This window comes from Rutidosis leptorrhynchoides, chromosome 9 (genome assembly GCF_046630445.1).
Source record: "Rutidosis leptorrhynchoides isolate AG116_Rl617_1_P2 chromosome 9, CSIRO_AGI_Rlap_v1, whole genome shotgun sequence".
Taxonomy (NCBI): Eukaryota; Viridiplantae; Streptophyta; class Magnoliopsida; order Asterales; family Asteraceae; genus Rutidosis; species Rutidosis leptorrhynchoides.
Window position 1 is genome coordinate 73,360,972 of NC_092341.1, and position 15,993 is coordinate 73,376,964.

The 15,993-nt window shown below is 34.1% G+C and overlaps 1 protein-coding gene across 1 annotated transcript; it reads right to left on the reverse strand.

Annotated features, from left to right (window-relative positions):
* Positions 1-2,839: 2,839 nt before the first annotated feature.
* On the reverse strand, positions 2,840-3,423 carry LOC139868158 (secreted RxLR effector protein 161-like). Its single transcript, XM_071856492.1, has 2 exons — positions 3,238-3,423; positions 2,840-3,142 (listed from the first exon to the last, which is right to left on the reverse strand). The coding sequence occupies exons 1-2, from the start codon at positions 3,421-3,423 to the stop codon at positions 2,840-2,842; spliced, it is 489 nt and encodes a 162-aa protein (XP_071712593.1).
* Positions 3,424-15,993: the final 12,570 nt, after the last annotated feature.

The following is a 15,993-nucleotide window of genomic DNA, read 5'->3' on the forward strand; positions in this document are numbered from 1 at the left end:
AAACACATAAATGATTGGGCCGTTAGGATAACCAAACGTGTTCATGGAAGTCAAAACCGACTTGGCCATGGTGTTCTTTATGGTTAAACTCTTTTTAAGAGCCTAACTACCTTTTAAACCCAATCATTAATGAAAGCATCGAAGCACATAACGTCTCTCGGATACGGCAAACCCTGTATTCTATTATGCTTAAGAAAATTTAGACCTTTGTGGAATGTTAATACATCACCCAACCGAGTCTCTCAATTGGATGAGCCGTCTGAACGTGTATGCCTGTATTCAGACTGCATGGGCGTCGGGGGTAAGGGACGTTGCTGTCTATTCAAAATCTTCAAGCCTATCGCATTACCCAGTGACAGGTCTCATGACAGGGGCTTTTAGGACCATCATAATGAATACAAGGTCACTACCTATTCATGAGCCAACATTCTATATTCTCAGCAAAGTAACGGATGAAATCATAGTATGCGCTTGTTTTAACCTTATATGAGTTACAAATTTTATCGCATTTACTTTACTTTATCTTATAAACTAGAAAAACCAAAATTAGGTAACAAACCACTACTCCTTCACCTTAGGATTATCTTAAACTTTAATTATAGGTTCGATTCTACTGATATCTTAAAAATACAACCCTAGGTCATACTTCCCTTACTCATAATCAGGAGTAGTATGATTTAGGCCCCGCTAAATATAAATTTAAAACTATTGATCGCTACCATGATCAGCTAATTCTGACGCTGTGCGACCTGACGAAACCGCATAAATAAAACCGTCAGTTTCGGCCGTGTCATTGTGGCCTCATCAGAAACCAAAGCCCGCAACCTTCAATGCAATGTACCTATTACATTAATTGCACAATTTAACACATAAACAAGTTGGACTACTTACCAGCTCACAACCCTAATGCATTAATGACTCAAGGTGCAATTATGACCCATTTGCACTATTAATGTCCACACTAGGTCAAGACTACTTCAATTCACTAATGGCTAGTGATTAAAGTCTAAACACACTAACTAACACAAGTTTTGAGTGATTATATTCTTATTTTGATAGTTGGGTCACACCACACCCATTTGACCCATTTCAAGGTCAATACTTGCATTTGGATCACTCATAAACCCTAATGACACCCATTTCACTAACACTTAAGTGTGCTAGTGATTCAACCAACCTTTAAGACTTAACAACACCCAATTTCAACATAAAACCCTAGATTATGAATCTTTAGGTTTATAAACATGAATCTTACCAAAATTACCCCTTTATCATGGAAATGGGGCTTACACCCAACCCATGAACAAACACCTAGCTATAACCCAAATTAAACATCGAGACTTGAAATTGGAACTTATCACAACACCAAAAGATGACTAGCAAGTGGATGCAACAAGCTCCAAGCTCCAATTGGTGAGAACTAGCTTCCTCTTCACTTAAAACAAACTTTCCCACTCTAGGGTTTCTAACACTCTCTCTCTAGAAGTAAATGTTGGAGTAGATGAAAATGGGATAAGAATAAGGTTTGGGACCATTTTATCGCTTAAAACTCGGCCACAATGTGAAAAGTCCAAAACACCCTTCATTTAATTATTTTTGAAAAAGGAAAACAGCATCGGTCCCCGCTTTAAGGCGCAGTGCGGCCAAATGGCCCGCTGCGTGACTCCTAGTATAATCTGTCATCAGCCAATTTGCAAAGGATCCCTCCATCAGCACCAGCTTTAAGGCACGACACGCCTTTATCTTCCGCGGCGCGGCTCATAACTGGGTCTAAAAACTTGGGGTGTTACATAGATAATGCGTGATTTCGATAAACGGTTAATAAGATATGTGCGATTAGGGTTTTGTTGTGAATTCGTGATGACTCTGATTTTTCTGTGATAATAAGATAGCTTACTGATCCTAATATGGTTACTATTGAATATCTTGTGAGTTAGTGACAAAAGGAAAAAAACTTGGATCCGGGTAATCTATCACTTACAGGGTGTACGCTCCGTACCTCCTGACCCATTTACAAGTGTAGACTAAACCCCTCAATTACACTAAATTTCCAACAATCCTCCCCAATTTAGTGTAATTCGTTTCATGAGAAATAAACAAAGAAAACAAAACTCATGCATAAATGAAAATATCTTGAAGATTGAATTTCCACTTTAGTACATTACACATTCTAAATATTCGAGAATCAGGGTGTTCTAAGAATTGAACCCTCAACCCATTTGAATACCTGAAAATAACATACACATAAGGTTTCAAATACTCTAAAGCTATCCTGACACTTTACAAGCCATGTGTCCATATCCTTTCGTGAATGTATCCAAAGCTATAAGTCTAAAGCTTTCTTGAAGCGGCAAACCTTCACATTCACATAGGTAGTTCACTTCAGTCATGCACCTGCTCTTGCATTTTTTTTCAAATGAACTATTAAGAAGCTATACTTCAACCTCACCTTCAGCAGATCCAAGTACATACCTTACCTTGGGATGATACAATATTTATGTACTCTAAATTTCTAAGTATAAGCCTTCCACATTGAATTCAGCTTCTGATTTTCATCAGAAGGGAATTGGGTATCTTATTATCAGAAATTTATGTGAACTGTAAACACATCCCCACAACAGACTTGTCAACCAAGTTTTTTTCCAATCCATTCGTCAAGTGATCAGCTAAATTCTATTGTGACCTCACAAACACTATACAAATTACCTCAGTCGTGATGAGTTCACGAATCATGCTATGTCTGACACCTTAGTGTCCATACTTCCCATTTTACATATGGCTATAAGTCTTTGTCAATGTAGCAACATTATCACAATGAATAGACATGGGTGCAATAGGTTTAGGCCATAAATGGTATCTCATGGATCAAGTTTCTAATCCATTCTGCCTCTTTATCAGCAGCAGCTAAAGCAACAAACTCTGACTTCGTCGTTGAGTTGGTAATACATGTCTGCTTCTTGGAAGCCCATGAAATATCACCTCCCCTAAGCAAGAACACCCAACCACTTGTTGAAGAATGATCTTCGACATTGGTTATCCAACTAGCATCAGTGTATCCTTCTATTACCGAAGGAAACCCTCTATAAGATATATCATAGTCCATAGTTTTCTTCAAATACTTCAGTATCTGCCTAATTGCTTTCTAGTGATGAGTATTAGGATTACTAGTATATCTACTCAATTTTCCCACAGCAAAAGCAATATTCGGCCTTGTACAAGTCATGACATACATCAAACAGCTTCACCTTGATTAGGCATAAGCTTCTCACTTCGATCCACAGGTGTACTCACAGGAGTACAATCAAAGCAATTGAAATTTCTCAACACATTATCAATATAATGATATTGAGATATCGAAATTTCATTACTTTCAAGTTTGATCCTAATGCCAAGGAAAACGTCAGCCTCCCCCAACTCTTTCATGGAGAACTTTGACGAGAAAAAGTCTTTTGTTAAATCAACCTGACTTTGGCCAGTCCCAAAGATTAACATGTCATCAACATATAGACATATTATTACTCCTTTACCAGAATCATCAAATTTGCTATAAACACATTTATCATCCTGGTTTACTTTAAACCCACTAGATAAAACTACTTCATAAAACTTTTGATGTCATTGCGGTGCTTATTTTATTACATACAAGGATTTCACGAGTTTGCACACCTTGCTTTCACTACCTTGCATGACAAAGCCCTAAGGTTGGTTGATATAAACCTCATCATCCAAATCACCATTCAAAAATGTTGTCTTCACATCCATCTGGTGAACAACCAGATTGTGAATTGCAAATAATATGCAATTAGTAGTCTTATGGTAGTGATACTTGCCATTGGAGCATAAGTATAAAAATAGTCAATTCCAGACTTTTGTCTAAAGCCTTGAATGACTAACCTTGCTTTGAACTTTTCAATAGTTCCATCTACCCTCATCTTCTTTTTGAAGATCCATTTACAACCCAAAGGTTTGCGATCATGAGGTACATCAATTAACACCGAAGTGTTATTGCCCATGATGGAATTCATCTCATCATTAATGCCTCCTTCCAGAATACAACATCTCAAGAACTCATTGCTTCATCAAATGCTTTTGGATCATCCTCAACATTGAAGCAACACGAATATTGGGTAGAAATATCATCCCTGGAATCTTCAACTAAGAATAATTGAAAATTTGGTCAAAATGATTTGTGTTTCCTTTCTCTTTTGCTTTTTCGAAGCTCAAGTAACTGATCATCAGCCTTTTTAGAGACTTCATTATTACAATCCTTACTGATTCTATTGTTACTTGAAATCATATCCTTTGGCCTAGGTATAGATGAAAATCAATTTTCATCAAAGATTGCATCCTTTGAATCAATCACAAAGTAGATTGAAACAAACTCAATAGGTTCTATAACATAGAACCTATATGCCCCGAAATGTTCAACATATCCAATAAATATGTAATCTATACCTCTTTCACCCAAACTTCTCTTCTTGGGATCAGGCAGTCTTACAACAGCCCTACAACCACATAGTTGAAAATAATTCAAGTTAGGTTTCCTTTTGCTTTAAAGTTCATAAGGTGTAATCTTGTATTTCTTGTTAGGAACTCTATTAAGCAAATAACAAGTTATTAACATAGCTTCCCCCCAAAATCCTTCACTTAAGCCCAAATAGGATAACATATAATTAACCATCTCCTTAAGGACCATATTCTTCCTCTCAGATATACCATTTTGTCGTGGTATATAAGGATATGTGGTCTCATGGATAATACCAACGAATTGGAAATAAGTTTGGTCAGTGTATTCACCTTCCTTATCCGTTCTAAGTCTTTTAATCAAAGCCCTTTGTTGCAATTCTACTTCAGTTTTAAATATTTTATATTTATCTAATGCTTCATCCTTAGTATGTAATAAATAAACATAGCAAAATCTAGAAGCATCATCAATAACGTCACAAAATATTTCTTGTTCCCTAAAGTAGGAGTAGCATGCAAATCGCATAAATCACTATGTATTATGTCCAAATATTAATACATTTCGAGCTTTGGCATACCATCACCTGAAAACGTATTACGAATAAAGTATACCGAGCTTTAGCATTGCCGTCACCCGTTTTACTTTAGTCGTCAATTGAGCTTTAATGTCGAGAAGCATTTTGCCTTCGTTCGTAATCTTCAAATTCGGGATCATTAACTTGAACAAACAAAGTTTGTTGATAATTTGTTTCATATTCGGACGACACAATTGAATGAAGAACCATGACAAATCTTTCCTAAGAGCTTCGACATCGTATATAAAAAGAGAACCATCCCGACGAAGTGTTTGTTGTGTCGGGACTTCGTTTCCTTTACAACTTTTTTCAAGATGTTTTCTTAACGTACTATTACCCGAAACACCTAGGAATTTCGAACATTGTATACAACGAGCTCTTTCGTTACCATATTTCACTAGGCACAATTCAAATTTTGACCAAACGTCACCTTTTCGACTCGTATTTTTAATGCTTTTAACATCATCTACGGTGTAACGTTGTGAAGACGTTCCAACCGAAGTGGAACCGGTAACGGAAGCTTGTGAATTATCCATTATAGGATTATTAAGTAGAGTTTAGAGAGTAATTATACTGTAATTAGAGAAATATAGGGTATTTAAAGATTTAAATAGAATGCGATGGTGTGTTTTCATCCAACGCAACACCATCTATTTATACTACACTATTTGTGGGGTAAAATGGTCTAAACACATCTAAAATAACGGAACCAAACGGCTATTTATTTGAAAAAATTGAACTGATCAAAATCTCGCAGTCGCAAGGGGTATATCGCGGTCTCGATCGGATTAGATCCGGATTATATCCGATCAGAATAAATTCCGGTTTAATCCGGTTGATAACGGCTATTTGGATCCGGATTGGATCCTGGATCCGAAATTTTAAAAATCCGGTTTTCAAAATAACCGGTTCGGGATTTTCAATTCGGATCCGATTTTCTATGCACCTCTACTTGAACCATTTGTTATCCTACTCTTTTTAGCAGTGACATGGAGTTAAATATACATTTTTTGAAAGAGAGAAAATATGACTTTGATGTCGCAAAGTTAAACTTGAAGGGTGTGTTATGTTAAATCTGAAGGGTGTGTTATGGTGAGTTTTAAATTTGAGATCTTGAGTGATGTGATAAAATATAATGAGAGTTAGATTAAAAAACAAAAGTAATTAAATATAAATAATGTGTTAAATTCTTATTGGACATTAAAATATCACTTTAATGGTTAAGATCTTAACAAACGCCCCTATGGCATTTCATTTAACGTCGCGTAATAGGCGTTACGAGCGTTAAATTGTGCCAAACTGAAAAAAAATGCTTGTTTAATATTGGGTAACAGACGGTTCTAAATGTATTAGACAAAACACGAAAGAAATCATATTTCCTTTTGAGGTTAGGCACTTAGACATATAAGACAAAATACACACACACAAAAAGAAAGAAAAAATCAAATTAGTTTTTTGACCCTATGAAGTTACATCTTATAAGAGTTAGTATATACGGATAATCTATGATTCTATTGTTAACTGACCTAAAGAAGAATAGATATAAATGAGCAAAAAGATTATTGCACGTTGTTGTCGGAAATTGTTTACAACAATACATGATTTCAGTATTACTTTAATACTAGTTTACATTTACAATATGCATATCAATAATTGTTATAAAACTATATGTTTCTCATGAGACTATTTTATGTGTACTGAACCTTACAAAAAAATTATTCGATTCAACCATTAGTATATATAATCTCATATATATCACATTAATAGTTTAAAAAGAATGCTTTACAAAAGTTTAAGCTCATTGTGTAAGAAAATCGTTTACACCTATATATGATTTCACTATATAAATTAAGCACTATTTAAAGTAGTTTATAATTAAATTAATATGCAAATCGACAATTAATAATACATTTTATTAGAGTAAAAGTTTATAAACATTGACTACTATAAAAATAGCTTGAAAACCATAAAAATGACAAATTCTAAAAAAAAATAACAAATTCTAAAAGAGACAAATTTACTTAGCCAAATGGCAATGTTCGCAATATAAAACGACACAATTATAAGTGTGAATTAGTTTATATGATGTAAGTGTGAATTAGTTTATATAATCAATGATTAATATAAAGAAAAACATATATGCTTCTAGTTGTAGAGAAATGTGTAAAAATAAATAAATATGATTTAAACGGTAAAAATCAGTGCGGATATTGGGCTTTGTAAGGCGTGCCCTTACACACGTCCCATATTTAAAAGGCATTTTTGAGAAAAAGAAGGTTTTTGGAGATGAAATGCAGATTGAAATTTTTCATAACCATCTCAAATATATTCCTAGTATAGCTTTTAGGACCGATTTAAAAGAATATATAAGTTGTTTTATTAATATTGAGCGCAAAACTCTCAATAATAAGTTTCCAACATAACAAATTTATAAACTTTCGATTAACACTATAAGACGAAAAGTTTTGATTTTTTTAATCAATCAATAAAGATGTTGGATGATTGGGAACGAAAAGAGCATGATGTATACAAATAGCTTTTTTGAAAATTGAGTAACCGTTGAATAAAACAAGTAAACTTCTATTTTTAGAGTCTAATCTTCATCCGTACAGACATCTTTCTTGTCTATACGGATATGTCAATCATCTGTATAAGACAAAGTAATCTATACGAATTACATACTCATCTGTACAAATGACTTGGAACTCTAACATTTACGTATATTTGATCAACTATATAATAAACTTAGTAAAGATACAAGTCAATTAAATAAACTATAACCGAAGTCCACATACATATTAATGTCTGAATATAATGATTAACTAAACAATAATCGTAATAGACGAGTAATAATAAACTAAAGACTTACACATGTACTAATTGTTATTGAATAAATCTCGATGATGTTACACAATACAACAGCCGAATATATACACAAGGAGACCTAACCAACTGTCCTGATAGTCAGGGATTTGATCTACTTTACTATGACTAGGTACAAGTATATATGGTAAATATCTTCTAATTGATACAATCTAAATATGTAATATGTATGCAATAATATACGGCTAATACACCCCCTCAGTTTGAGCGGGATATAGGAAGAACGTTCAAGCTGTCTCTAAATTCTTCAAATTAGACCCGAGGTAGATCTTTGGTAAAAATATCCGCAATCAGAAAACGTGTAGGAATATGCAACACACGAACTTGCCCTCGTGCTACCTTTTCTCGAACAAAATGAATATCCATTTCGATGTGTTTTGTTCGTTTGATGTTGAACGGGATTACCGGAAAGAAAAATTGCGCTAACGTTGTCACAAAACAGCACCGTTGCTTTAGAAAGAGGACAATGAAGCTCCAGTAGTAGATTTCGTAACCAGCAGGATTCGAAGACAACGTTTGCTACTCCGCGATATTCGACCTCGGCACTTGACCGAGAAACTGTGGGTGGCCTTTTAGCGGACCATGACACAAGATTATTACCGGGGAACACACAATATCCGGATGTGGATCGTCGTGTATCGGGGCAACCACCCCAATCAGCATCGGTGTACGACACTAGTGATGTCAAAGGAGATTTCATGAGTGTCAACCCGTACGAAATAGTGCCACGAACATAGCGAATTATACGATGCAAAGCTTGCATGTGACATACTTTGGGATCATGCATGTGGAGACATATTTGTTGTACTGCATACGATATTTCGGGTCTAGTGAATGTGAGATATTGTAAGGCCCCAGCTAAGCTTCTAAATTCTGTAGGATTTGAGTAAGCAGGACCTGTGTTACCACTTAGTTTACCATTACTATCGACGGGAGTCTTAACCGTGTTGCATGTAGACAATCCTGCTCGATTAATAATGGACTCGGCATATTTCTCTTGATTCAAAAATAACCCGCCGGCTGTGCGAGTAACTGAGATGCCTAGAAAATAGCTGAGAGACCCGAGATCCTTCATGGTGAATTCATTCGCAAAGAAAGGTAATAAGGTAGTACGAAGCTGAATGGATGAGGTGACTAAAATAATGTCATCCACGTAGAGCAACAAATAAGCAGTGTCGTTACCATTATTATAATCAAAGAGAGAATGGTCCGATGAACTATGTGCGAAACCAATAGACGAGGCAAAAGAGACAAACCGTTGATACCAAGCATGAGGAGCTTGTTTTAAACCATAAAGTGATCTTTTCAAGAGACACGCATGATCGGGTTTTGTGGAGTCTCGAAAACCATAGGGTTGATGCATATAGACTGTCTCATTTAAAGAACCATGAAGAAACGCATTTTTAACATCTAGTTGATTAATGTGCCATGACTTAGCTAAGGAAATGGAGAGAACAATGCGTATAGTAGCCGGTTTGACCACGGGACTAAAGGTTTCATTACAATCAATACCAACTGTTTGCGAACGACCATCACCAACTAACCGAGCTTTGTATCTTTCAAGTGTCCCATCGGATTTTATTTTGTGCCTGAAAATCCACATACTACGAATAACATGCATATTAGATGTCCGCAGTACAAGTACCCAAGTATTATTATCCATTAAGGCTTTGTATTCATCTACCATGGCCATGTTCCAATTAGGGTCGGACAGGGCTTCTTTAGGTGAGTGAGGAAGAGGTGATATAGTAGTAGTAGAGGAACGATTAAACGGGACTTTGGTTTATGAATACCGATCATACTGCTGGTAATAATTGTTCGAGTTGGTTGAGTTGGTGTGGGAGTTGGATTGTTATTAGTAGAAGAATGTTGCTCAGAATTATAAGTATCAGAAGAGGTAGATTTTTGCTCAGAATGGTGAATAGAGGAATTATGAGTAGGTGAATTTTTGGCTGAGTGAGGAGGACTGGAAGGATCAGTAGAAGAATTTTGATTGGGCTGCGAATCAGATGGCGACTCGATGGACTGAGGCCCAATAGATGTGGGCTGATTTTGTACGGGAGTATCAAGAGTTGAACCTGAAATGGACTGGTTTGAAGATGGAGTAGTAATGTTAGGTTCAATATGTGGTAGGCTAGAGGGTGGCGGATTGTTTGGGCCTGCCGAAGAGTTAGTGGGCCGGGACTGAGTGTTAAGTGAGCTAGGACATAAGGCGTAGTTTCTGAGTTTGGAATAGTAGAAGAAGGATTAGAAGAGTAAGGTGTGGACATATTTGTGTCTGGAAAGAACAGGTAATAAGGATGTATGTTATCAGTAAGGGAGCGATAATCAGATGGAGAAGGTTTGTGTATTTTGGCAAAAGGGAATTGAGTTTCATCGAAGATGACGTGACACGATATTATTAACTTCTTAGAGGATAATTCATAACATTTATGAAAGGACCCATCCTAATCCATCTGGACGAATACATTACATTTGGTTACATCGCGAGGTACATGACCTCTATATGATACATTTTACAAACATTGCATTCGATTTTTAAAAGACAATCTTTCTTTACAATGAAAGTTGACAGCATGCATACCATTTCATAATATATCCAACTATAATTGACTTAATAATAACCTTGATGAACTCAACGACTCGAATGCAACGTCTTTTGAAATATGCCATGAATGACTCCAAGTATTATTTCTAGAATGAGCAAATGCACAGCGGAAGATTTCTTTCGTACCCGAGAATAAACATGCTTTAAAGTGTCAACTAAAAGGTTGGTGAGTTCATTAGTTTAACATAAATAATCATTTCCATCATTTTAATAGACCACAAGAATTTCATTTCCGGTTCTCATAAATATACGTCCCATGCATAGAGACAAAAATCATTCATATGGATTGAACACCTGGTAACCGACATTAACAAGATGCATATAAGAATATCCCCTATCATTCCTGGAAATCCTTCGGACATGATAAAACAACATCGAAGTACTAAAGCATCCGCTCCAATGGATGGGGTTCGTTAGGCCCAATAGATTTATCTTTAGGATTCGCGTCAATTAGTAGATCGGTTTACTAATTCTTAGGTTACCAAGCAAAAGGGGCATATTCGGCTTCGATCATTCAACCATATAATGTAGTTTCGATTACTTGTGTCTATTTCATAAAATATTTATAAAAGCGCATGTATTCTCAGTCCTAAAAATATATATAGCAAAAGCATTTAAAAAGGGAGCAAATGAAACTCACTCTACAATATTTTGTAGTAAAAATATTCATACGACGATACTGAACAATGCAGGGTTGGCCTCGGATTCACGAACCTATATCATTTGTATATATATTAACATCTCTAATTAACATGTAATAGTAATCAAACCAGTTTAAATGTGTTAGTTATATAATTGATAATGCTAAAAACGAACATATATTTCATAGCATTATTCCTCAAGAAAGACAAGCTTTTAGTTGCAATTGTTCTATTTACAAGTGATATTCGTTTAAATAATAAAAGGTGAAGACAAAAGACAGATTCGACGAATTGAAGACGCAAACGACCAAAAAGCTCAAAAGAACAAAAGACAATCAAAGAGGTTCCAATTATTGATAAGAAACGTCTCGAAATCACAAGAGTACAAGATTCAAAACGCAAAGTACAAAATATAAAATTGTACGCAAGGACGTTCGAAAATCCGGAACCGGGACCAGAGTCAACTCTTAACGCTCGACGCAACGGACTAAAAATTACAAGTTAACTATGCATATAAATATAATATAATATATAATTAATTATATTAATTATATATATATTATATATATATTATAAACCGTCGGTAAACAAAGAGCCAAACTCCTCTGAGCTGTAAAAGTAACCTCCGCGACTCGCGGAGTTTGAAGAGGTTTTCACCGCGAGTCGCGGAGCCCCAAAATTCGACTTTTCCTATAAAAGCAACCGAATTCTGATCGCAATTCATAATCTTTTTCTTCTCTTATCATACGTAAAATTTATATTTATATTTATAATTTATATTTTAATTTTAATTATAATTCTAATAATAAGGGTATGTTAGCGAATGTTGTAAGGGTGTAAGTCGAAATTCTGTCCGTGTAACGCTACGCTATTTTTAATCATTGTAAGTTATGTTCAACCTTTTTATATTAATGTCTCGTAGCTAAGTTATTATTATGCTTATTTAAAACGAAGTAATCATGATGTTGGGCTAATTACTAAAATTGGGTAATTGGGCTTTGTACCATAATTGGGGTTTGGACAAAAGAACGACACTTGTGGAAATTAGACTATGGGCTATTAATGGGCTTTATATTTGTTTAACTAAATGATAGTTTGTTAATGTTAATATAAAGATTTACAATTGGGCATCCCTATAAATTACCATATACACTCGATCGGACACGATGGGCGGGGTATTTATATGTACGAATAATCGTTCATTTAACCGGACACGGGAATGGATTAATAGCCACTAGAATAATTAAAACAGGGGTGAAATTACATTCAAGGGTAATTGGTGTAATTGTTAACAAAGTAGTAAAACCTTGGTTTACACGCAGTCGATAACCTGGTGTATTCATTAAACAAAGTATTAAAACCTTGTTACAATTCGAATCCCCAATTAGTTGGAATATTTTACTTCAGGTATAATAATAATTTGACGAGGACACTCGCACTTTATATTTATGACTGATGGACTGTTATGGACAAAAACCAGACGGACAGATTAAATAATCCAGGACAAAGGACAATTAACCCATGGGCATAAAACTAAAATCAACACGTCAAACATCATGATTACGGAAGTTTAAATAAGCATAATTCTTTTATTTCATATTTAATTTCCTTTATTTTATATTTAATTGCACTTCTAATTATCGCATTTTTATTGTTATTGTATTTAATCGCACTTTTAATTATCGTACTTTTTAATTATCGCAATTTTATTTTATCGCACTTTTATTGCAATTTCATTATCGTTATTTATTTTACGCTTTAAATTAAGTCTTTTATTTATTTAATATTTTACATTAGGTTTTAACTGCGACTAAAGTTTTAAAATTGACAAACCGGTCATTAAACGGTAAAAACCCCCCTTTATAATAATAATATTACTTATATATATGTTTGTATTTTTATAAAAGTAAACTAATATAGTGTTGAGCTTTGTTTAAAAAAGATTCCCTGTGGAACGAACCGGACTTACTAAAAACTACACTACTGTACGATTAGGTACACTGCCTATAAGTGTTGTAGCAAGGTTTAAGTATATCCATTCTATAAATAAATAAATATCTTGTGTAAAATTGTATCGTATTTAATAGTTTTTCCTAGTAAAATATAAACTATTTCGTGTACCCCTCTGCTAAAACATCAAGTATTTTTGGCGCCGCTGCCGGGGAGTTATCTTAAAAGCCGGAAGCGCAACGCTAATATAAAAAAAAATAAAAATTTTAATTAACTTTTATTAAAATTCGTTTTTGTAAAAATACGTTTTAAATATTCGAAAATATAAAAAGAAAAACAAAAATATAAGTATTTTTAAGATTTTGTTAAATATTTAAGTTTTATAAGTTTCTTTATTTTTATTTTAATTTATAAAAATATAAGTTTTATTAAATATCTTTTATATATAGAAAAAACAGAAAACAGAAAATAAAAAAAAAAATAAATAAAGAAAAAACGCGTCGAATATTCAAACCTGTCAGCTGAATTCTGGAACCCCGCGACTCGCGGGTTTTGATGCAATAAATACCGCGACTCGCGGAGGGTACCTGACACACGAACAGAAACCCTAATCCTGCATTTATTACGGTAATTATTAATTAATTATTATTAAACCCTAATTATTATTATTATTATTATTATTAGTTTTATTTTTACTTTTACTTTTTATTTAATTTATGTATTTAGTATTAATTAGTTTTATTAAATTGTAAAATTAGTAGTTTTATTAAATAAAAAAATATAAAAATAATATTTTTATAAAAATTGTACTTTTTACAACTTTTTATATATTTTTATATTTTGTCCCTTTTTAATCGTTGTAGCATAACTTTTGTATTTTTAGCTCATATTTAATTTTAAACTTAGTTTTTGATATAGTTATTTTTACTCCTAGATTTTTAGGCTTTGCCGTAGAATTCCTTAAGTGCTTTTTCTTTAGACTAAGATTTAGGTGCTTTAGAATTTTGCGACGCCTTTTTAAGTTTTAGTTTCTTTTTAAGTTATTTCCATTTGGGATTTAGTTTTTCCTGTAAGCTTTAATATTTTTAGAGCTTTTACTATGTATCAATTATCATTCCAATTAGTAATTTCAATTTGCGATTATAATTTTAAGTTAGTTGTAGTAATAAGGTTAGGTTAGTCAAGTATTTTTAAGTTTTTATAAGTTTCTTTTATTTTTCCGTCACCTTTTATTTTTTTCAACCATTTTTCTTTTTCGACCTTTTGCGACGAACTCTTTTTCTCTCTTATTTCTCGCCATTCTAGTTTTTAGGACTTAGAATTTTTTCTACTTCTTATCTAAATTTCTTAAAATTACAAAAATTTATTTTAAGTGGTTAAATTAATAGACATCAAAATTTTCTGGTTCGTAGTAATAGTTGAATTTGTACGTGGACCGGGTTATTGGAGCCAAACAGTCCTCAATTATATTGAGACCAAACAAATCCTGCCCCTCTGCTGCATCTTTTGGCTATTCGAAACGTGGGCAAAATCAGAAAAGTCTATTGATTGGATAACTTATTATAATTTTTCTTTCCTTTTTAAAAACTAATAGGATATTCAGTGAATGCACCGAGCAAGACGTTCATCACCTTTTGTACGTTCACCACCTGTAACTAGATCAAGACATTTAGCAAATATAACCGCCGTTGATTTTTCTTTAGAATCGTCATCCAGTCGACCAAGTACTTCAGTTCAAATTTCCGATAATCCATTTTTTGAACCCGACCTCACAATTGAGAATCCGAAAAATATTCAGGAACGGTTCGTAGATCCTGAACCATTAAACCTTCCTCCGGAACCACTAATCATTCAAACAGAGATTGTTGAGGAACGAACCATTAAATCAGAATCATCTAGTGATACCGATTCAACAAATTCAATTATGGAGAATCTGGAACCTTTAAGTATGGAAGACCGAATGAGAGCTAAACGCACTGGTCAAGGTCACGCAATTACTCATCCAGATATTAATGCGCCAGATTATGAAATCAAAGGACAAATTCTACACATGGTGACTAATCAATGCCAATTTAGTGGTGCGCCGAAGGAAGATCCAAATGAACATCTACGTACCTTTAATAGGATCTGCACACTATTTAAAATACGAGAAGTGGAGGATGAACAGATATATCTCATGTTATTTCCCTGGACTTTAAAGGGAGAAGCCAAAGATTGGTTGGAATCGTTACCTGAAGGGGCGATTGATACATGGGACGTTTTAGTTGACAAATTTCTTAAACAATTCTTTCCTGCATCTAAAGCCATAAGACTTCAAGCAGAAATTGTTACGTTTACACAGAAACCAAATGAAACTCTATATGAGGCGTGGACAAGATATGGAAAGTTGTTAAGAGGATGTCCGCAACATGGTTTAGACACCTGTCAAATAGTACAAATATTCTACCAAGGATGCGACATCACTACAAGGAAAGACATAGATATAACAGCTGGTGGTTCTATTATGAAGAAAACCGAAACTGATGCTTACAAAATTATTGATAACACTGCTTCCCACTCACATGAGTGGCACCAAGAAAAAGATATCGTTAGATCATCTAAAGCAGCTAGAGCCGATTCTAGCCATGACTTAGATTCCATTTCCGCAAAGATAGATGCTGTGGAGAGACAAATGGAAAAGATGACTAAGGATATTCACTCAATACGAATTAGTTGTGAGCAGTGTGGAGGACCACATTTGACAAAAGATTGTCTCAGTATTGAATTAACAATGGAACAAAGAGAGAATATTTCATACATAAACCAAAGGCCTGGAAATAATTATCAGAATAATTATCAACCGCCAAGACCGATTTACAATCAAAACCAAAAT

What these genes read in the sequence shown, in the direction of transcription:
- LOC139868158 (XM_071856492.1), bottom strand. Translation starts at nt 3,423, where the DNA reads ATGAAAGAGTTGGGGGAGGCTGACGTTTTCCTTGGCATTAGGATCAAA. An exon ending in TGCCTAATCAAGGTGAAGCT is followed by an intron (nt 3,143 to 3,237) that starts GTTTGATGTATG and finishes ACTCATCACTAG; the next exon opens with AAAGCAATTAGGCAGATACT.